Source organism: Haematobia irritans, chromosome 1 (genome assembly GCF_050003625.1).
Source record: "Haematobia irritans isolate KBUSLIRL chromosome 1, ASM5000362v1, whole genome shotgun sequence".
In the NCBI taxonomy this organism is placed as follows: Eukaryota; Metazoa; Arthropoda; class Insecta; order Diptera; family Muscidae; genus Haematobia; species Haematobia irritans.
In genome coordinates, this window is record NC_134397.1 from 1,856,781 (window position 1) to 1,880,721 (window position 23,941).

The following is a 23,941-nucleotide window of genomic DNA, read 5'->3' on the forward strand; positions in this document are numbered from 1 at the left end:
TTCAAAATTTAACGAATCAAACGACTCGACTGTAACACTAGACGACGACCACTAATCTGGAATTACTAATCTGGCTATAATCTTTTGACCTATAACCATTCTTGTAAAAGAAACTTAAGATAATCCTATGTCGCCACTACACAATGAGGTAGTGGTGCCAGAGGGTCATAATGGATCCACCACCACCAATACCACCTGCAAAACTTATTCCTCTTCAATGTATCAAAACACTAGACCCTCCACACAGTCACATCACAATGTTTCCGAGTCGCTAGTCAATACCTGTACATCACAAACAAAGACCTGCAGCAGCAGTAGCACACAAAACAATGACAAGTCCACAGAAAACTCAAAATTTATTGAACGGGTTTATTTAGCTATGCGCAGCTCTAAATCGCGACAATCAACACCGACGCCAGGAGCGGAAGCGGTATCGCATCATTCTACAAGCATGGGAAACCCTTCGGAACAGTTTGATCATAACCCAAATCCTGGTGTTGTTCCCTTGTGTCACAATGCCAGTAGTACCTCTTTGTCGTCTGTTAATACCAATGCGTCTTCTGTTATGTCTCCACCCCCCTCATCACCTTCCCCACGTCCTCCCAAACCACCAAAGGATCCCAATCGCATGCGTAAACAAATAAAACTTATACCAAGGCAACGTGAAAAAAGTCCTGCACTCAAACTAACAAACGGAAACGAAAGCTATTCGCGTTCCATAAACTATGACTCAGATGATGGTCTAAAAACTGCAGCAGCAGCAGCAGCGGCATCCACAAAGCAATGTAATGGATATGCAAATGCAAAAACAATGCAGACTGTCGAGGATGTCACCACCACAAACGGTGACATCTCGTCAGATTCTGCCAAGCCATTGGATGTTAAACTAACCCTTCCTCTTCCCACATTAGATATGTCATCAACAACGATGAATTCCAATGGAATGGTCAATGGCTATAACAATGGGAGAAACTCCTCAGATCGCCTAAGATTGCTGACACGTTCGCCCAGTCCAGCCCTATCAATTCGGAGTACATCTTCGCGGGCTTCTTCGATTACCTCAAGCATTGCTACTTCACGTTCATCATTTTCGCGTTTACAGACTCCTCCACGGCGCGTGTTCCCACAAACCTATGTGGGCGGGGATCCTTTGGATGCATACGAAATGAGGCATTTAGAACAATCACCTGTGGTATTCGATGGCAATCTATCCTTTGTCTTGGGTTGTAAGAAACAACCGGTACGCCAGACTTTGCGACCATCACCCTCATTTGAAGAACCACGCACTGCTTCAGCTGTGTTAAGCGAAAAAATTCAAAATTTCCTCAAACGAACCGATCACGTTCAGGAGGAATGGACTGCATTTGGAAGACGTAGCCGTGCCACCAGTAGAGCTAGTCGTGCTGGCAGCACCACCAGTAGCCGTGCTACACCCACAAATTCTATTTACGACGATACATTTGACACCATTAGTCTCATCGAAAGGCAAAGAGAACGCAATAGCATGGAACGCTGTCCCTCAGTGGGCCGTTCAAAGTCATCGCAAAATATTTTGACAAAAGCTTTCCAAATGTCAAAAACTTTGCCAAGAATATCCACGTCTAGATCCAATTCAATCGCTAGAGATTACTCCGACATGGATGATGATGATGATCGTACCATTCAGGAGGAAAATGATAACGATTTGGATGAGGTATGTTCCCCACAAAGGTCACAAATAATAAATTGCTTTGCAATGATCCAAGGGCTCCTCCAAGAAGTCTCCAAGTCTCTTTTTTTTTTTTTGTTTATTTATATTTGTGTGCATACAGTAGTGAATCTTCTACATTTGCATCTTGTACAAACACTTTGATGATTGGACCATATATATTTGTGTGGGGGGTTGGTTTATATGTGTAGTTGACATTGAATATTTCTTATATCTATAAATTCTATATGGAGTATTTATTTTTAGAGATCCAAACGGAAGAATAAGGCCAAATATTCAAAAAACATAAACATATTCATTACCATGAATCATATAAAGCGGGGCGGCGACATGGCTTTTGATTGTTGTCTAATGAATTTCAAATAATTTATGATATTTTTCTACCTGTGTGTTTTACTAATGCCTTGCGCTACGTCAGAATTTTTTATTATTGATATAGGGGACTGTAATCGGAATCAAAAATACGTTTTTTTGCATTTTTTTTAATTTTTAAAACTCGAAATTGGTTGAAATTTCCTTTCCAATGGTACAAAAAAATTAACTTATTGGAGATGAAACTGCCATGAGAGACGAATTGAAATTTATTTTTTTTGTGGTAATAAAATTAATTTAAATGGTATGAAAAATATATTCGTTGCTTGAATTTCATTAAAAAGTTAAGTAAATACATGAACTACAAAATTGTTAATCCGTGCAGGATTATGTTGATAGTATAAACATGAACCAGGCGAATTTTTTCTCATTATGAAATACTCCCTTCAAATTAATAAAAAAATCTTTTTTCTTTTTACTGTTAATTATAAAACAAAGACACATAAAAATTAAATTTACTAAAAAATAAAATGTTATGTAAAAGATTTCCGATAATTACTTAGGCTAAGAACATTTCACAGACGTGGTAAAAAATTCTAGTCGATCTTTCTGAAATTTCGACAGTAGCCGTTTACGAGAAGGTGCTACACTATAGTAAATCGATCTTGCATCAAGCAGTGAGGCTAAGTGGATAATTTACAAAAGTTAGTATAAACAGACAGAAGGACATCGATAGAACGTCTTAGAAATGAACACTGATTTCGACCCTATACTCGACCCTATATTTGGAAGTATGATAACATTGTGAAGTTTTTTAATGTTGGGCTAGGGTAAACTAAAATCTTCCTGCAGTTTCTGTAGACGCTTGCTGTTAATACTGTGAAGATTAGAACTGAGTTAGAGCACAGATGAAAATAAGCTTAGTTAAATTTATCTGAGTTGCATTAAATTATATTGAATAAATTTACATAAAATGATCAATGACAATAAATTTCTCAATTGATAAAAAAATTAAATCCTAATCTAATCGATTTTCTTCGTTTGTTTTGTTTTTTATACAGTTATCCGAAATGGCAGTTGATTTGGCAGAAGAACGCTCCGCTGGAAACATGGCAACGGAACGTCTTGAGGGAGAGACTGCAGAACGTTTACGTTTGGAAAAGGAATTATCGGAAAAAGAAAACAAAGTCAAGAAACTCCAAGAGAATACAGAAAAATTGGAAATGGAGTTAATATGTGCCAAATCAGATCTAAATGGTATCTCTGAGGAAGAAGACATCGAAAATGATGAGGGCAGCTCAGGTGGTGTCTACAAGCTGAAGTATGAACGTGTAGCCAAAGAATTGGAATTTACCAAGCGTCGTTTACAAACTCAACATGAACATGATTTGGAACAGTTAATTGGATTGAAAAAACAATTGGAAAAGAAGGTACTAAACAATACTTCTAACTCCCGGCCATTTCTCGGGAATATTTATGAGAGAATTTAGCTATGTACTGAATATTTGTATCCCATTTTAGCTCTCCGATGCCTATGAAGAAGTCGAGGAACAGCGACAAGTTGTAGGTCAATGGAAACGTAAAGCACAAAAAATGACAAATGAAATGAATGATTTACGCATGTTGCTTGAAGAGCAAAATGCCCGTAATAATTTATTGGAGAAGAAGCAACGGAAATTCGATTCTGAATGTCAATCGTTGCAGGTAGGAAATTATTTTCAATACTTATAATTAAAGTTATTATACCCTCCATCATAGGATGGGGGTATATTAACTTTGTCATTCCGTTTGTAACACATCGAAATATTGCTCTAAGACCCCATAAAGTATATATACTTTATTCTGGGTCGTGGTGAAATTCTGAATCGATCTAAGCATGTCCGTCCGTCCGTCTGTTGAAATCACGCTAACTTCCGAACGAAACAAGCTATCGACTTGAAACTTGGCACAAGTAGTTGTTATCGATGTAGGTTGGATGGTATTGGTCCACTTTTACGTATAGCCCCATATAAAGGGACCCTCAGATTTGGCTTGTGGAGCCTCTAACAGAAGCATATTTCATCCGATCCGGCTGAAATTTGGTATATGGTGTTGGTATATGGTATCTAACAACCATGCAAAAATTGGTCCACATCGGTCCATAATTATATATAGCCCCCATATAAACCGATCCCCAGATTTGGCTTGCGGAGCCTAAAAGAGAAGCAATTTCATCCGATCCGGCTGAAATTTGGTATATGGTGTTGGTATATGGTCTCTAACAACCATGCAAAAATTGGTTCATATCGGTCCGTAATTATATATAGCCCCCATATAAACCGATCCCCAGATTTGGCTTGCGGAGCCTCAAAGAGAAGAAATTTGGTACATGATGTTGGTATATGGTCTCTAACAACCATGCAAAAATTGGTCCACGTCGGTCCATAATTATATATAGACCCCATATAACCGATCTCCACGTTTGGCTTGCGAAGCCTCAAAGAGGAGCAAATTGCATCCGATCCGGCTGAAATTTGGTACATGGTATTGGTATATGGTATCTAACAACCGTGCAAAAATTGGTCCACATCGGTCCATAATTATATATAGCGCCCATACAAACCGATCCCCAGATTTGGGTTGCGGAGCCTCAAAGAGAAGCAAATTTCATCCGATCCGCCTGAAATTTGGTACATGATATTGGTATATGGTCTCTAACAACCATGCAAAAATTGGTCCACATCGGTTATACATAATTATATATAGCCCCCATATAAACCGATCCCCAGATTTGGCTTGCGAAGTCTCCAAGAGAAGCAAATTTCATCCAATCCGGTTGTAATTTGGAACATGGTGTTAGTATATGATCTTTAACAACCGTGCCAGAATTGGTCCATATCGATCCATAATTATATATAGCCCCCATATAAAACATTCTCCAGATTTGACCTCCGGAGCCTCTTGGAGGAGCAAAATTCATCCGATCCGGTTTAAATAAGGAACGTGGTGTTAGTATATGGTCGCTAACAACCATACCAAAATTGGTCCATATCGGTTCATAATCATGGTTGCCACTAGAGCCAAAAATAATCTACCAAAATTTTATTTCTATAGAAAATTTTGTCAAAATTTTATTTCTAGAGAAAATTTTGTTAAAATTTTATTCGGTTCATAATAAAATTTTCATCATTGTCAAAATTTTATTTCTATAGAAAATTTTGTCAAAATTTTATTTCTATAGAAAATTTTGTTCAAATTTTATTCGGTTCATAATCATGGTTGCCACTCGAGCCGAAAATAATCTACCAATATTTCATTTCTATAGAAAATTTTGTCAAAAGTTTATTCTATAGATAATTTTGTTAAAATTTTATTTCTGTAGAAATTTTTGTCAAAATTTTCTTTCTATAGAAAATTTTGTCAATTTTTTTTTCTATAGAAAATTTTGTGAACATTTTATTTCTATAGAAAATTTTGTTAAAATTTTATTTCTGTAGAAAATTTTGTCAAAATTTTATGTCTACTTTGTCAAACTGAATTATAAGCGTATTGGATCGATCTTTTTTGATTTAATATATACCACGTATGGACTTACATACAATTTAGAATATGGTGTTATGAGGTTTGAAGATACCTTGCCATCGGCAAGCGTTACCGCAACTTAAGTAATTCGATTGTGGATGGCAGTGTTTAGATGAAGTTTCTACGCAATCCATGATGGAGGGTACATAAGCTTCGGCCTGGCCGAACTTACGGCCGTATATACTTGTTTTTAATTTGTTTTGTTTTATCCCATTTGTAGGACACAGCACGACAAGAACGTCAAGCTAAAGAACGTTTATCTAGAGAAAAGGATATACTAATTGCTGAGAAATTTACTCTAGAGCAATCATTGGCAGTAAGTAGTATAATCTATAAGTTTATATATAGTTCATAAGTTTAAATATAGTTCAGAATCCCAAAGTCATATAAGCTTATTTTGCATTGCTTGCGAAGTGAGTTGAAAATCAACAATTTTCGTGAAAAAAAACTGGACATATATCGTAGGCTTTTTTACTTTGACAAACTGTGAAGTTTTATTCATAACATCGGATGGGATCATTTCATTGAAAAGCACTGAGGACTTTAGATATTTGGTAAGAGGTTCAGGATATTAGAAGAAACGATTCACGCAGTGTTATGGAATAATAGTTTTTGTTTTCAAATTGCCAGAACCATCAATTGAAAAATATTTTATACATATATAAAAACATATTCTCAAAAGAATACCTCAATACATATTGTTATACAATTACAAGTATTTTAAGCCAATAAGAAAAAGACTGCAGAACTACACAAGGAGAGTAGGACAACAATCAGAAGGACCCTGGGAATAATGGCCGGGAACGTAGAACAATTGTGTTCTCACTGTATCGAATAGTGCATGTAGGGCGTGTTTAGAGGATGATGACCTAGGAACACTACCTTTGTCACAGACCTGCCTTTATAACACTCAAGAAAAAAGGTTACTTGAGATAAAAGATGTTGACCTTCCCTTAATGATTTTGATATTGATTCCGAGCCAAAGATGCTGCCTCTTTAACCTTAGAAAGTTCAATCTACTGAAAGTTACGTATAAGATGAGCCTACGCCTGTGGGACGTATCATAGTTTATCGTCATGGTGATAATATTTGTTGATTTTTTATTTTAAATTTTGTATTTACACAGATTCTTTATACAAATTCTTATCATTTAAACACATTTTTGGATAAACTTGTATTTATTTTGTAGCAAAAACATCACATTTTCAGTGTCGGAGAGCAAAAAACTAAAACTCGCATACGTCTCTCAAACATAGATTAGCTGTCTAGGGTTAAAATAAATACATTTTTATGGAGCATTCTAGGTTTAAATCTTGGCTCTATAAATTAAAAAATAGGATACAGATCTCATTTATCGAACTTTTGTTCTATTTTTGCGATATATTAACAGAGATATTTATTAAGTTTCATAATCTTTCATATTAGGTCAATATTTTTTACAGTAGGCAAATAGTTATTCATATCGGTGATGAGGTGATTCGGGACCTGGCCCAGCTGGGAAACAGGGACTGGAAACAAATTAGGGAATTCGTTAAAGACACAGAGTTCATAAGCCAAATAATCGCTTAGGTTTATGTCAGCCGACATGAGACAGGGCAAACGCAATCCTCTTTTCAACCCAATCTAATTACATTCGTATATCTTAAATGGAAGGCTAATGAATTTTATTGAAAACTAAAGGGAATTAATTCTTTTTGTTTTGTTATTAATAACTAAATGATATTATCAATAAATCAGAAGTAGATTCTTTCCACCGCACTACAGACATCTGTCACCTTGCCTATATATTGCCAGTTAGAAACTTAACTGCTGCACATTTTTCAGTTAAAGATAAGCGGAGGGAAGACATTTGCAATTTACTTTCTATTAACTGGTAGTTAAAGCCTAACGGAGCGGAGCTACATGAAAATCACCGTAAGACTACTAAAATTATTTGAACAAAAAACATTTCGAACAGGCCCTAAGTGGGTTAAACTAAATCAAAATACTTGGGAATCTACTTGTACTCATTTCTTGGTTCGAGCTAAGTGGAAATTTTAGATATTAAAATATTAATGTTCGGCCCAACCAGAAATATTTTATTTAATTCTGTCCACTGCGACTAGGTTGCCCCCAGAAACGATGGCACCATTGTATGAGGAGATTTTATGTATAATTTTATTTTAATCCTAGTACTAAGATCGCGTTTTCGCACGAAAAACTGTTATACTCCATATAAAAAAGTTAGCGCGGAATAAATGCGAAATCTTTGTTTTGAGCATTTTATTTATTTATTTTCATTATGTAATTTGAAGCCACATAGCGGCCAATTTATGTAAATTACAATGGACTACTAACCGTGACTAAAGTATAATTGAAGTTATGACAATGTGAAAATATATGCGAGTATATAAAAAGTATAATTACATATATGAGGTATAAAATAGATTAATTAATAATATGACAAAAAATGAAATATGACAATTATAACTAATAATATGATAAAAAAAATATTAAAAAAATGAAATATGACAAAACATTTTTAGTTCCCATTCTGATTGAAAAAAGACAAAATAAGAAAATATTATTTACTCAAACAAGCACAACAAAGCAGCACTACTAACTCGAGTTTGGATAAGCTTCATGCAGGTGATCCAAGATGATCGAGTAATCTTTTACGATATGTCGAATCAGAAATCGAGAAGTCCTTTAAATTAGTAGGGAGACAGTTATAAGATCTGGCGATTCTAGCCTGAAATGACTTGTCCATATGACCTCTGGCAAGAGGTACAACAATCTGATTTCGCCGCGATCGGCCAAATGAATATAAGTCCACGAGAAATCGAGGTGACTGAGCACTGAAAATTTTGTGGAAAAGAACAAGTGATCTGAAGTCAATAAAACTCGAAAATGGGCACCCCAGGAAATCCTGGACATGAGGAGATATGTGGTCATATCGACGCAATGAATGTAGATAACGGACTATTCTATGAATTGCTAGTTTAACTTTCCTTATGTTACCAGCATTTGTGCCACAAAAAACCTCAATGCCGTATAGAATATTGGGCATTGCCAAAGCATGTACAAGTCTCTTTTTGAATGAAAAAGGCAGCATCAAATCAGAGTTGTACAATTGGCGTAGAGTCAGGCACATATTTATACAACCCTGGATTTTTCGCACAAAAAAATAGACAGGCATATTATTTCGCATAAATAAGTTAACATCCCTGGTTTTGAGACCCTATTTACAGAGATAGATGAAGATATTCGTTTTTCGCAGAAATGAACTTAGTACTAAGCATTAATAAGATTCATTTGGCTTTTCGGAATTTTTTTACCGAACAGAAGCCGAACACCAAATTTCCGCCTAATGCGAGTACTTGTTTGTTCGGGTCTCTGTTCAACGATGGTTTCATTCATACATAACTGAAATACAACTCGTCAGGTTTTAATGCTTGCATATCCCATATCTTTCTATTTGGTTTCATATCATCATGAACCCAGCTTGTTGTATGATGAGGTTAGATTGTTGTTATTCATCGTTTCCTTTTTCTTCATCTTTCTTCGACGCACTGAAAGCAGAGTGTATTTATGTATGGTTGATATGTACATACATAAAAATGTACTGATGTGCATTTGCCCCATCCATAGAACAAACGCATATGATCGTACAAATCTTGATATTAGTTGTGAGTTCTTGGCTGGTCTGTAATAGTTTACTACTCTCATTCTACGTCGAGCATTCTTTACGGTTTGTTGTACATGCGGTTGGTCTTGTTCCGAGTTGTTGCGTACTACGTGTGTCTATCGATAGGCCAGAGAAAATCGTACAATAAGTTTCCAAAAGATATCACTTTAAAGTAGACAGTTAAACTTAACAAATGAAAGTTAAAAAATAAATCAAAAATGTCCCCTTTTATGTGAATACATTGCACTATTAAGTAGAAAATTCGGTTAAAAGAAAACAAAGAATTTTACCCGAAAAAGCTGGTGGATTACCTGTTGTCTACGATTAGGATTGCAATTGAACATCAAGATCATAGGATGAGTCTCCGTTATACTTCATGTGCTGCTCTGTTGCAAGTATGTATGGTTGATGCGTGTATGTATGAGTGTTGCCTTTTGTTCTGGATTTGTACATACAAACAAATCGATGCAGTATCTATGTGCGTAAAATATCTGTAGTTATTCTCCATTGACTCACCTCTCTTTGGCTTCGTTTGGAGTTGATGGATATTGTTCACTAATGATGCCATCTGGTTTATTTTTATATTGAAAAATGCCCACGAAATTACAAAAAATCCATTTTACAAACACGAAGTGTTTTGTCTATCAAACTTATGTATCGGGGGAAATGGCCGTTTTTAAAAACAGGCATACCTGGAATTGTCGACAAATTCAAATGCCGTGCAAGAACCAAAGAAATTTTTATTATATCTCAAGCTATGATCATTTTGCTTTGTGTTATGCATTCACTTTAGTAAACATGAGTGTTTAGGGAAAACACAAGTGTTTCTACCTGACACATAAATAACGTTACTAGAATAAAATCCATATGTTTTTGCAGTTAGTCGTAACCTTCAGAGAAGCATGTATAAATTTGACAGCCAGAGTATGTATGAGAAGAGGTAATAATCGCTACTACAATAGGCTAAAAAAGTTCGTTTGGCAAAGTGTACAACAACATGTTTATTTATTTATTTATTCGCCTTGATAAAAGAAAACTTCTTTGGTCTATGTTTCATTTCGGAGGAAAGAATTGTTTTTTGGTTTTAGATGAATTACATATCAGGCAACTTTCTTCATTTTATGTTTCAATGAAAAAAAAAAACATCTATTTTCGAGAACATGGATAAAACCCACAACGTTTCCCATAATTTTTGTGAAGTGTTAGAGTGGCAACGCTAAATTCTTGCGTTCTCTACGTCTGCATTTGTTCGTATCTACAAACAGGCATACATACATATTGTTCAATGAATATGAATACAAACATGTTCTTCTTCGGTTTATTTTTGAAATAGTGAAAACATGACAATTTTTAATTAATTCTTTCTGCTGTGCACTTTATGTGGTGATGGCCATACAACAACGGCATCATGGATGTATGTATGTACCATGTACATTTGTAATGTAGATCACTACTCAGACTTTCGACAGTCTTGGCAACTAAACAGGCCCATCTTGTCAAAGCATTATTCTCACAAAATAAATAGAAGTGGAAATAAAAAGGCCACATTAAACCTTTAATGGTTGAATGCTATGTGCCAGATATGTACATTGTATGTAGTAGGTATGATATCTGCCTCCTTCGTCTGAGAACATGTTTTACACAACTCCACGAACATAAAGTGTTGTTATTGTTGTTGTTCTTACTATCATCTGGATAAATTCTAGAACATATAGCTAATGCTATGTTTGTATGCTTGAATGTGTGTGTTTATTTAATCGACTATTTTGTTTTCTAGGACACTCGTCTTGAGCTCGATCTCAAGGAAGAGAAGTTGGCATCGCTACAACGAGAACTGGAAGAGATGACATTTGGCGGTGGTACAGAAGAAGAAGTCGCTCAATTGAGGCGATCCAAAAATGAATTGGATCGACGAGTTAAAGAACAAGAGGAAGAGCTTGATGAAATGGCAGGCCAAGTGCAATTATTGGAGCAGGCAAAACTACGTTTGGAGATGACTTTGGAGACAATGCGTAAAGAGGCACGCCGAGAAGCTCAACAAAGAGATGAAGAGCTCGAAGAAGCTCGCGGTTGTGCTTACAAGAAAATAAAAGGTAAGTGAAAGATTCATCTTGTATGGGTCATAATATACTAATAGACGATTATAATTGTGGTAGCTCTGGAATGCCAATTGGAAACGGAACATGAAGAAAGAACGCTGCTTTTGAGAGAAAAACATGAGCTCGAACGTCGCTTATCGTCAATGGAGGATCAGGATCGGGTTGATCGCCAAGCCGAAGAAGCCATTAATCAAAAGTTGCGCCGTGACCTACGTAAATATAAAGCACTTCTAAAAGATGCTCACGCCCAATTGGAAAGACTGAAGGCAGACACGCCTGGAAAAACGTTAATACGTCAATTGCGTAATCAATTGGAAGATGCAGAGTCAGCACGATCTATTGCCACGAAGGCCCGACAAACTGCCGAGGCGGACTTGGTAGAGCTGCAATCTATGTATGAGGAATCAAACAGAGCACGAAATGAAGCCGAAGATCGGGCGACCGCTGCTCAACGCGAACGTGGCGAACTGCAAGCGCAAATTGAGGAAAACGAAGAAGAATTGGCCGAACTTATGAAGAAATACAGTGCCACTGTCAAACAGCTTAATACTGAGCAAATTGCCGCTTCTGAATATGAATTTAAACTCTCAGAGTTGGAAGCTGAACGCAATAATCTGAAGGAACAAGTAAATGAATTACAACACAGACTAGAAAACGTTGAAAATCTCGCGGATCCTTCAGCCGCAATGATGTCAAAGCGGTAACTATTTATTCTTGTCTATGAATTCGCCATTCCTCACATATTAAATGATTGTTTGTTTATTATTTGGTTACAGTCTAGAATTACGCTCGAAAGAACTGGAATCACGTTTGGAGTTGGAACAAGCAACCCGATCTCGTCTTGAGGTTCAAGTGAATCGTCACAAAGAAGCATTAGAAAGACTACAAAACGAAGTCTCTCAATCAAAAGTCAAAGAAATGCAAGCGCAAGAAGCCCTTAAGAAGTCGCAAAAAAGTCTACGTGAATTGCGTGAAGAATTCCATGCAGTATCTGGCCGCGAGCAAGAATCGATTACAAAACGCAAAGACTTGGAGAAAAAAATCGAGCAAGTGGAATCAGAATCTTCCGCTCTTAAGAATGATTTGCGTTTAGCTTTACAACGAATTGCGGACCTTCAACAAGCTATGGAAGAAGGTGCCGAAGACTTATCAGACAGGTAATTTCTTTCTCCTAAAAAATCATCAATAGTTCAACATTAGCTGATGTTGTACCATTCATTTATTCTAGTGATGAATCGCCCACATCTGACGGTTCCATTAGTGATTTGGAAGAACGCCTAAAACCCATACAGACTCGAAGGCAATCTTTGCAAAAACAAAATGGAGGTCCTACTGTAAGCACCACTACGACACTAATGCGTGAAAAGTCTGAAAATAGTCCCAGGTAGGTGTTGGGCAACCTTTTATGGAACCTAATTAAAGCTGCTAGTTGCCAGCACTTAGAGGCCATAGACTAATCAATCAATGGAATCATGCACGTTTTGTTTATGTAAAACCCCTAATATTGCTGCAAGCCAATCAAGCGAAAACTCAGAATCCATGTTTTTTTAATCACCAATCACGCAACACGACAGCTAAGCAACAGTTGGTTTAACATAAACCCACGAACTTGGTTCTTCACATACATTCAAACAAACAACCAAACGGTTACAATCATAATTTTGCTTATTCCGCCTAAATTTGCGCAGCCTGAGTTCAATTTCGTCTTCCTCTTGTTTATTACGTAATGCCAACACCAAAGATTCTCTCTTGTTGTAGAATCACATTGACCTCTCCCTCCTCGCCACATATATACAAGCAAGCGCAATTGGCCTCCAAGCTGCCCGATGACCATCCCATACAGTCCTCGGTTTCGAGGAAAATGGACTATTTGAAACTGCCTAAGGCTACTGGATTATCCACATAGGTACATTCGTACATAAAAAAACGGTTGTAATCATTTTTGTGAACTCGAGTGGCACAAAATTATATCATTGTCATGTTTTTCATTATTATTCCTGACTTACGTATACATATACACACACACTCGCATACATGATAGCAATTCAGTATGGATGTTAATGATAAGCATATACAGTTCAAAGGATAATTGCTAAAAACAAAACCTCCCAGAGCATAACACCACCTAAGAACATGTAAATTCTATATAAAAAATCTACTCTCTAACTAAATAATAATCATCACTATTTTTGTAATACAATTATATTTGAATTTTCAGCCATCTATTGAATGGAATCAACCGCAACAACCACTATCCAAAATAAAACACAAACATCCTCGAATAAGGTTTAAAATGCTTTAATTCTCATGCGTATCTCATAAGGAAAAGTTTCGTTTTGTGTTTTTCTATTCTATTTTTTATCTTCTATATTATTTTACTCTTCATTTTAGTTCAATTGATTATGTTTTTATTCCAATTCAATTTGTTTTGATTGTATTTATGTATTTATATCATATATATTTATAATATTATTTTTATATTAATTTTTAATGATATTTATTCGTAAAGTTTTTGAACTCATTATTATTTTTTTTTTTGGTTAACATGATACATAATGCAGAAATATATATTTATTATAAATGAAAATAAAATGAATTCTTAAAAAAGAAATAACAATGAAAATATTTAGAAATAAATAATTGTTTCATTTAAACATTTTTTTGTTATTATTATTATTGATTAATTATATATTAAACAAAAATAAATCCCCAGCCCCTATAATGGATAGTTATTATCAATTTATTATGCTTTTTAATAAACAATTTTATTACAAAGTATTTAATACAGTAGATCATCGTAATGAAAAGAAAACAACAACAACAACAACAAAAATAGATAAATATTTCTTAAACCATTTAATCGTAACCATTAATAATCATCTCTCATCCTATATCTTGAAATTCCTATGTTCCACTAAAAATATGCCTAATCATATTTGTCATTATCAGAAATCCAAAATAATTAAAGTCACATGAAATCTTAAATAAATTTTAATCTTTTTTAATTCATTGTGCAAAATCATAGCAAAAAACTATAACATAATCGTATCATAAATGTCGGATCATTTTACCGCAAAATACATTGTTATTTACTAAACAAACAAAAAATGTCTTTTATTTCAAGCAGGTAAATAGACTCGAAAGGTTAAAAATAAAATATATAAAAAGAAATTAAAATATATATAAAAAATATAAGAAATAGTTTCAATGTAGACTGAAACCAATTAAAGAATTCTGTTTAGCTAGTTGTGTGACATGAACCCATTAAGGCACCCAAACCCGTTAAGGCTTAGTTCAATTCTTTCTCTCGGCTGTCTTCTTCAAAAAAAGTGAGGCCGAGAACAACAACTAATCTGACGGGTGCATTGAAGAAGGGGAGTTCGAAAATACATACATATGTAGCCAAGTTTATAAGACTTAACATCTCTAACCTACAAATAATAGGTCGGCAAGTCTATAATAGATTTAACAGAATATTATGATTTGGACTGAAATCATTGGAATTGTATCTCAAAAAAAACATTAACTGCTATGGCCATCAGCTATACCATGCTACTATTTTTTGGCAAACTTTTTCCTACAAGTATAGTGTTCATGGCACTGAAAAGAAAAGGAATGTTGAAAAACTTTTCCAAAAGCTGTGAAATGACATTGAAAGTTTAACGGCAAGAGATTGACGCACGATTCCTAACTGCAATTCGAGCTATAAACTAAAGCACGCAACTTCTCTATATCCAAGAGCATAGGAAAACCCACACATCTGCTTTTTGACCTGTTGAATGCGGAAACATCTAAATACTTAGCAACGGAAATAAACAAATCAATGGGTGACGACTTATGCACCATTGCTAAACAATTATCTCCTTATGTTCATTAAATTATCGACCAAACACCACCAAACGGTCTCGCAGGTGTTTGTTCTCCATGCGGTATACGTATGAAGAAAACGATTGGATACAATTATTTTCCTTCTTACTGCTTATTCGAATGGTATAAACTGCGGGAATAATTTAAATGAAATTGTGAAAAAATGGATGATAGAACTATAGACTCGATATTTGCGGGATCTTTGGAGTCACTACCTCCGGTCAGCTCCAAAATTGTGAGAATATTCACAAGCTCAACATTTACAGGTAAAAAGGTTGGACTTGAGATGACCCTCTTTCGGCCACAAATTGCATTTGGTAGTTACATAACACTCATGTCATTTCTTTTTCCAATGTTTCGTTTGAAAAGATACTACAATGGAGAGAAATTCGTTGATGGCAAAATGCTATCCACGCATTAAGGACTACTGTCGTGAGAAACATGGCTTAGAGTTTCAGGTACCCACCTAAATTCATATAAAACGCATCGACATTGGAAAATATTTCAAGGTCGATTCTTTGGTATATTTGTTATTTACTTGTAGGTGGTGGATATGCGTTGGGGTGTTCGTGATGAGGCAACGGATGATCACATGACAACAGAACTTTGCATGCGTGAAATTAAGAATTGCCAGCGTTTGTCCATGGGTCCGAATTTTGTTGTTTTTCTAGGGCAAAAATACGGATATCGACCAATTCCCACATATATTTTATCGGCAGAACTGCAACTGATATGCGAGGAACTGACTTCAATGGGCGTGGACCGAGCCCTACTCGATTTGTGGTACAAGAAAGACAGCAATGCTGTTCCACCCATTTCTGTACTACAACCAATCTCTTCAATTCTTATCAACTTCAATAACAAGAGAGTACCAAAATTACAGGCGGAGGATCAAGCAATTTGGTGGGATACATTGGGAAAAATGCAAAAGCTTTTAAGAAAAGCATCCGCTTCGTTGGGAGCAAGTGGCAAAATGGATAAAGATGCTGTCCACAACTATTTCATGTCAGGTATAATAACAATAATAGTGTATCCTTATAGCATAGACCAAAATCGAATGCATGGAAGATATGTTATGTAAATTTGTGTCTCAAAATTGTGCATGAAAAATCAAAAGTTGTTAATTAAAACAGTTCCAAAATATTGAAATACCATCAGCCGATCCATTACCACAAGCATTTAACAAATTTTCCTACAAAGTATTCACTGAACATTAGTTGAGACTGCTGCCAGTTTCATTTTCACTTTATTGGCCAACTAATTGGCTCTCATATCTCATTTTCTTTAAGAAATCATTATTTTTGGATCTTTCCTTAATGGAACAAAGATTTTTAATTTTTTGCACATTTCTGCATGGGGATATTTCATGCTTAAATATGTATATATTTTTGTCATTGTGAAATATCATCGTTTATTCTATACTCCCCCTGAATTGGCTACCTTCCATCCGTAGTGACGGAACGAGAAGTCATAAATGGTGTTCTGAATGTGAAAAACACTAAAAATCATTGTCTGGCATATGTACGGTACATCAACAATATCAATTTGCAAAATCTCAAAAAGGCATCTCTCTTTGTGGACATCATAAATCGTAGCTTGGACACGGAATCGGCCAAATTACTGGGTGATTTGAGGGACACTCGTCTGCCAAATAAAATCGAATCGAGTAATATGCAAAAGTACACTGTGGAATGGATTGGACGTGAGGGTCTTGATATTGAAACCCATGAGGAATATTTGAATCATTTCATATCGCATTTCTATAAGAACATTGTGAAATTAGTCGATCGAGCTATGCGCAAGGAAGACTCCAGCGCACAGGGACAGATAGTCACTGAAATCCTTCAGCATTTGCACGCTTGTAATAATTCGGTCAAAGTATTCTATGGACGTGAAGAGAGTCTAGAAAAAGTGAAGCGTTATATGCTGGGGGATTCAGATAAACCACTTGTCCTTTATGGCGAAGGAGGTTGCGGCAAAACCTCCCTATTAGCTAAAAATGCAGCTCTAGTTGCCGGCGAATGGTTTGCTGATAAGAGACCCATAAATGTAATACGATTTCTCGGTACTACTCCCGATTCGAGCGCCTTAACACCTACTCTTATATCGATATGTCAACAGGTATGTTACCCTTCGCACTGCAACAACAACCACAGACTACAGACCTTTCTCGGCTATGTGTCTGAGATGCAGAATTAGTCTATTTTGTATTTTTTCTTTTTAGATATCCTACAACTACATGTTACCCTTTGAGAACATTCCCGACGACTTAGTTCCATTGACAGCACATTTTAAGCAATTACTAACTTATGCTAATCCGAATCAGCCTTTAACTTTGTATTTGGATTCTGTCGACCAATTAACAGGCACACAAGACTCAAACAATGTGTCGTGGATACCTACGAGGCTACCGCCCCATTGTAAGGTACGTATGGAGAATTCGAGAAGGGTTCTTCCAAAAGTCGGCCCTTTTACGAAAAATGCTTTTCGATCAAATCTTATTAGCCACTATACTGCCCTTAATACACGCATTCGGTTTACAAACATAAGTTTTTCCAAATTGCTTGAACTGTGACTGCAAAATTTTTGCCGCGCCCACTCATATGCATGCATGGGTGGGTGCGCCATTGCGGTAAGATCTGCTGTTCTGAACGATTCCCTCCTAATGCATTTGTTTTGTTTGTGTGTGTGTGTTTGTTTGTTCCTCTACTACTGATAGATCATAATTTCTTGTGCGAATGAAGAGAGCAACCCTATTGTCTCCCGGGAATATCACGTCCTACGGAAAATGATAGATGTGGAAGACAATTTCATAGAAGTGACCGCACTGGGTGAAGATCTGGCCATGAATGTTGTTAAAATGTGGATGAGGACAGCATGTCGTGACCTAAACAACTATCAGTGGCGTTTAGTGGCCAATGCGATAAGCAAATGCTCTCTGCCAATTTTTGTGAAATTGGTTTTCGCCGAAATATGTCGTTGGCGCAGTTACACCAGGCCCCAAGAGACCCATCTTGCAAATAATGTCATGGACTCCATTATGATGTTGTTTGAGAGAATCGAGAAACAACACGGACGCATCTTGGTATTTCACGCTTTAGCTTACATAACTGCTTCGAAGTCTGGGCTCTCTGAGAGTGAATTGGAAGATTTGATTTCTCTTGATGATAAAGTTCTGGATGATGTGTACCAATATCACTTACCGCCGGTCAGACGTATACCTCCACTTCTATGGACGAGAATTCGCAACGATTTGCCCAACTATTTGAGTGAACGTGAGGCTGACGGAGTAAACGTAATGAACTGGTATCACAGGCAATTCCGAGACACCGCCAAGGAACGATACTTTAAGAATATGAATATGGCCATGTATTTTCACTCCATGATTGCAGATTACTATTTGGGCATATGGGGTGGTGGCGTTCCCAAACCTTTTAAATTCACAGAAATCCAAAGACATCGATTCGGTTTAACCGAAAAGGAAGGATCGGCCGATCGTAAAGTTCCCATTCAGCCTTTGGTGTTCACCAGCAAAGATGGCAGCGCAAGAAGATATAATTTGCGAAAGGTAATTCTCTAACTGGTTATGAAATGTGTGTGAAAATTGTAATATTTAATGTGGTCCCCTAGTTTGGTGAGCTGCCCTTCCATTTTGTAAGGTCCAGACGTTTCAAAGACTTGTTTGAGCATGTGCTCTTCAACTACGAGTGGCTGCATGCCAAATTGTCCAGTTGCCCGCTTCAAGCGGTGTTGGCAGATTTTGAAGATGCCTCAAGCAACACGGACGATAAAGAAGCGAAACGAGAGCTCATGTTGGTAGCTGATGCTCTACGTTTAGGAGGATCCGTTTTAGCTGTCTACCCAAATATGTTGGCACCCCAATTAATCGGTCGTCTACTGCCAGAAATAGGAGGAAATGCAAATATCAAAATGTTGCTAAGAGCCTGCGATCACAGTGGCCCCAAAGATTGTGCCTTAATTCCCGTTAATCATTGTCTTCACACTCCAGGAGGCCCGCTTAAGGTTTGTTGTTGCAAGAATAGCATTAAACTCTCGACTCTGTGTAATCGAACGTGTATTTAGTATTCACTTGAAGGTCATCAATTTGCAGTCTTTGGATTCACATTAACTAGCGATATGCGCTACATGGTCTCCATTTCAACGCACTTCATAACATTCGACCTATCAACGTCCGACTTGACGCGAGATGTCAATCCCGGTATTGAAGGAATAATGCAGCAATTGGTATTGAGTCCAGACAATAAATGGGCCGCCGCTTACTCCAACAATAATCAGACGGTACTATTGAATATGTTATCCAGTGAGTTTGTTGTAATCGATACGCCTTTTGAGGAACATGACGGTTCACTTTCATCTCTATATTTGATAAATCAAAGGTATTTAAAAAATACCCTCATGTGTGTTTTTTTGATAATTTTTTTTTTGCTTCCTTTTACCGACAACGCAGTCTTTTCATTACGTGCAAATTGAAATGGGCTCAATATGACATGCGTGGAAATCTCGTGGATGTATTTACCATCCACGGAGATTGCACTGGTTGGGAAATTTTAAATATGGAGTTTACCACTCCATCTGATTACAATGTTACTTTTTGGTCGGGGTCTATTAATGAGACTCGAATACGATTCGACTCATGTCGAGATGGTGACTCCTATACACAACCAATGTATTTCTTCAGTGCCCTTGTGCTGAACAAGAAAAGAGATCGTCTTTATGGTTGTGCAAACGAAGACAACTACGAAGTTACTTCGTATCGATTTGTCGAAGATCCTTCCATTGAGTGGATAATGGAGGAAAAATTGCCCCGGTTCGAGAACGACGAGAAGGAGATGTTACTGCAATTGCGGCTGGACCAATACGATCGCATGCTTTTGGGAACTGCGGGAAAAGGGTTTGTCATCTGGGATTTTGGAGATGAAGACGGCAATCGACTCAGTGATCAGGCAATGTATTTGCCCTTACCTCACGGCGTGCGAAATATCAACACGAAGATTATGCAATCAAATTCCATAATGGTGAGTTCGAAACATGACTATGCAGTTGCTGGGGTTCGCAAAAATCTATATGTGTGGTGTTTGAAAACATTGCAATTGGCCAAAGTATTGGATGCCCATTTTGGAAGAATCATACAGTTGGAGGCGCTTACAGTGGGCAATTGGAATAATGTCGTTACATCGTCTATCGATAGATCCGTTAAAGTCTGGAATATAAATAACATTTTTGAAAAGGTCCACGTAATTGAAAGACATGAGTTACAGATAGAGGATATAAGGTAAGAAAAGCTGTTCGACCTGGTAAGCCGAGGACTAAAGCTTTTTGCGCCCTATATTATTCCAGTCTTTCCGAAGTGGACTTGGCTGTAACTGTAACTCGAAGCTGTGTAGGCGTTTGGGAAACCAGATCTGGCCGACTTATAACCAAATTATCCGATAGTCCATTAGGAGCGATTGTAACCCATGCAGAAATCACAGCTGATGGACGATATATAATTTCATCGGAAACAGGCAAATTCTTAATTTGGAATAGGGTTTCAGAGCAAGTAATTTATAGAGATGACCAGCCAGGAATTCAACAAATTTCCTTTATGGATTTTGGTTACAAAGTGATGACTGTATCATGTCCCAACCTGAATCAAAAAGATCCCAAGGAAGGTGAAGAAGGCAATCGTTTAATGGCCATTACTACGGTTAGATCTGTACCTGGTATGTACTTTTCTATTCTATTTTCAACATACTGACACCATTATCATTTTTAAATATTCCTTTATGTTCTACTTAAAGAGGGTACGGTTCTATTCAGATTTGAGTTTCCCATACGAATGGTACCAGGCTTGCCGTTCAGGCAGTCCGTTATTTCTGCCGATGGTGCTTATATTATTGTATGTTCTGTGGATAAATCAAATAAGGATTGTATTGCTGTTTATAGCTCTACGAATGGTTCGTTCATTTCGAAAGTCCTACTTAAGGGTTGCGGAGTAAAGGAGATAATTTCGTTAGTTCCTATGCCACACAAGGCCACACAAGTTGCTGTGATTAGTAGTGAAAAGGGTAATATTTTTGATATAAAAAGTAAGAAAAATCTTCGAGCCATACCGAAATGGGGCGGTAGTATTACAAAAGATGGAAAGTGTGGTCTTTATGCCCCCACTCGAGGGGGACTTGAGATGCTAGAATTACGAAAGGGTACCACAGTCAAGACATTCATACCTAAAGTAGCAGAAGGTGTGTTCTCCGTAATTTGCATTTTTACGGAAAACGACGAATATGTGTGCTACTATCACAGTGGACGCAAGACCATACGTGTCTTTCGGACTTCTGACACTGAGCTGATTGCCAATTACAGAATGCAGGCTGAACTTACAGCAATTAAGAGCACCAAAGATGGACGTTGTCTAGTTTTGGGTACTGTGGACGGGTGCCTGTCTACATTGGCCATTTGCGATCCCAACAAAGAAGGCATGATTGAGTGGCTTAATGCATTGCCATCTAGAGATGAGAACTGGAAAGCCAAGTTGGCCAAGATGAAAGCTAAAGTAAGTCGTTGCTATTTACCAATTATCAATGTCCCATTGTTGTACAACCCCTTCCACAGGTTGGCTTTAAGGCAGCGATACGAGTGGCTACAATTTCATCTCGCTTTGATAATCAAAAATCAAAGGTAAAGGAACCTAAGGAAGATGTCGAAGAAGAGGAAGTCTCGGCCGAGGAGAATGAAAGTTAATTACAAATTCTCACATTGTTATTGTTGATATTGTTGAAAAATAATAATATTAGATACGATTAATGTAGAATAAAAGTGAGTAGCATATAACATTCAAATATAGTTTTTTTGTTTGTATCCTGGTCAATTGCCTGTAAAAGTTAAAAATCCGGACAACTTAAGTTGTGGGATCGAAAGTCAACCATGAACTTAAAAATTTAAACTAGAGGTGTCATTCGGGATTGAGCATTATAAATCAATATTGATCCCGAAATTTTCGGGATTCTTTAAGTATTCTGAGTAATAACAAAAACACACAACAAAAGAACATAAGAGTAAATTAAAAAACTACATATTTCAAATTACTATCATACTTCATGAAGAAAAGAAAAACAAAGCAATTGGTATCCTACTCAACAAAAGATTTTATGAATTTTGTGTTAATTCTTTTGTACTTTTGTAACTTCTTAAAAATATCAAGGCACCCAAAGTCTCATCAGATAAACATGATCTTATCGTATTGCCGACGGAATTTATATTATTGCATTTTATTTTAAGTGTAGGTAAGTACTATGTTCGGGTTTCAAGCTAAAGGTGAGTATTAAGTTCGAGTTTAGCCGCTAAAGTGAAAATTAATCCGTAAAAAAGGCATAAAATTATTCGTATTTGTTGCAAATATTATTATAACTTGATGGGGAATAGCCCAAAGCAAATTTTCACAAAGTTTGTATTCCATAAAATAATATAATACCCACCTTAAAAAGCAGTTTGTTTTCCACGGTTATTGAATCAATAAATTCAATAAGACAAAATGTTATGTAATCAATGCTTTAAACTTTTCCATCCATAATTTGACAAGATTTGATAAAAATATAGCCGTCTTTATACATATTTTTGTACTTTTAATTTAGTGTTTTGGTGAAAAACCTGAACATAGTACCCACCATTATCCGGTATTCAAAATAAAAATATCCGAATAGAATAGAATTTAAAAAAGGTCAAAAAATAATAACCGGCATGGCAAAGATTTTCAACAAAACCCATAATCGCTGCCAAAAGATAAACGGAACGACCGGTTTAGATCACCCCTATACTCCACCGCGCTTCTGAGAATCCCCACCACGTCGAAAACAATCGTATACGACATCCAAAACTCGTAGGAAAAGCGCCGTCACTATTGAGAAGTTATACCACGCCAAGTTACTATAAAAAAGTATCGTATGAGTGCTATTATTAGGTGCCTTTTTTTAATAAATTTAGAACGACGCCAATAATCACTTTATTCCATTTGGAAAGTCAAAAATTGTTCACCAATATATCTTTTACAATTTTAAGCGAAATAACTATGTTTTCAGCATTTCATTATCGATTTTATTTAAATAAATTATAAGAAACTAGTTGCGCTTGGTGTTTTACAAAATATAAAATGGCTTTTGTAACAATAGTAATGGCAAAATACTTTCATGTACATTTCATACTTTTTCATACGCTTCCCCCATCACAGTTGGCGATTGTTGCAGTGTCACTTACGAGTCTGTGGTAGCGATCATGATGAAATGGAACTTTGAAATGCTGGCAGGGGAAAAAATTGTTGTTCAGCAATTTTTTCATTGTATTCAATTAAATATCGCCGTATATTTATATTTATGTAAAAAGCATATCGTTAGCTTAATGTGTAAAGGTGCTAAGTCAAATTTTTGAAATTTTACAGGAGAGACAAGAAACTTAATAAATTGTGAAATAAACCTATTTTCGATGAACTGTAAATGTAGTTACCATAACAGGTTGATCGAGATAGCAGAGGCCTTAAAGATATCAAAGGAACGTGTTGGTCATATCATTCATCAATATTTGGATATGCGGAAGCTCTGTGCAAAATGGGTGCCGCGCGAGCTCACATTTGACCAAAAACAACAACGTGTTGATGATTCTGAGCGGTGTTTGCAGCTGTTAACTCGTAATACACCCGAGTTTTTCCGTCGATATGTGACAATGGACGAAACATGG

The 23,941-nt window shown here is 36.5% G+C and overlaps 2 protein-coding genes across 12 annotated transcripts in view; both read left to right on the top strand.

Annotated features, from left to right (window-relative positions):
• Mhcl (Myosin heavy chain-like) overlaps positions 1-14,001 on the top strand; it is a 70,669-nt gene extending 56,668 nt beyond the window's left edge. For 3 of the 11 annotated variants that reach the window (XM_075288778.1, XM_075288781.1, XM_075288782.1), the window contains 8 exons: positions 3,082-3,450; positions 3,542-3,724; positions 5,802-5,897; positions 11,026-11,341; positions 11,405-12,047; positions 12,124-12,504; positions 12,576-12,731; positions 13,106-14,001. In XM_075288778.1, the coding sequence (XP_075144893.1) occupies positions 3,082-3,450; positions 3,542-3,724; positions 5,802-5,897; positions 11,026-11,341; positions 11,405-12,047; positions 12,124-12,504; positions 12,576-12,731; positions 13,106-13,253 (2,292 nt within the window). In that variant the 3' untranslated portion in view covers positions 13,254-14,001. Of the gene's footprint in view, positions 1-234; positions 1,694-3,081; positions 3,451-3,541; positions 3,725-5,801; positions 5,898-9,513; positions 9,644-11,025; positions 11,342-11,404; positions 12,048-12,123; positions 12,505-12,575 lie in introns of those variants that run through there. The other 8 variants (XM_075288784.1, XR_012717829.1, XM_075288779.1 and 5 more) reach the window with 8 other exon arrangements.
• Positions 14,002-15,280: 1,279 nt separating this feature from the next.
• On the top strand, positions 15,281-22,053 carry LOC142219974 (NACHT and WD repeat domain-containing protein 2). The gene is made up of 12 exons (XM_075288790.1): positions 15,281-15,480; positions 15,584-15,672; positions 15,759-16,224; positions 16,668-17,335; positions 17,439-17,639; positions 17,934-18,782; positions 18,845-19,237; positions 19,298-19,611; positions 19,683-20,507; positions 20,573-20,937; positions 21,016-21,767; positions 21,827-22,053. Exons 1-12 carry the CDS (start codon positions 15,378-15,380, stop codon positions 21,953-21,955), a joined length of 5,154 nt encoding a protein of 1,717 aa, XP_075144905.1. The 5' UTR covers positions 15,281-15,377; the 3' UTR covers positions 21,956-22,053.
• The last annotated feature ends 1,888 nt before the right edge of the window (positions 22,054-23,941 follow it).

Excerpts from the sequence above, each read along its gene's own strand:
- LOC142219974 (XM_075288790.1), top strand. The coding sequence starts at position 15,378 with ATGGATGATAGAACTATAGACTCGATATTTGCGGGATCTTTGGAGTCA. Across the intron at positions 17,640-17,933 it reads GGCTACCGCCCCATTGTAAG|ATCATAATTTCTTGTGCGAA; the intron begins GTACGTATGGAG and ends TACTACTGATAG. Across the intron at positions 20,938-21,015 it reads TACGGTTAGATCTGTACCTG|AGGGTACGGTTCTATTCAGA; the intron begins GTATGTACTTTT and ends TTCTACTTAAAG.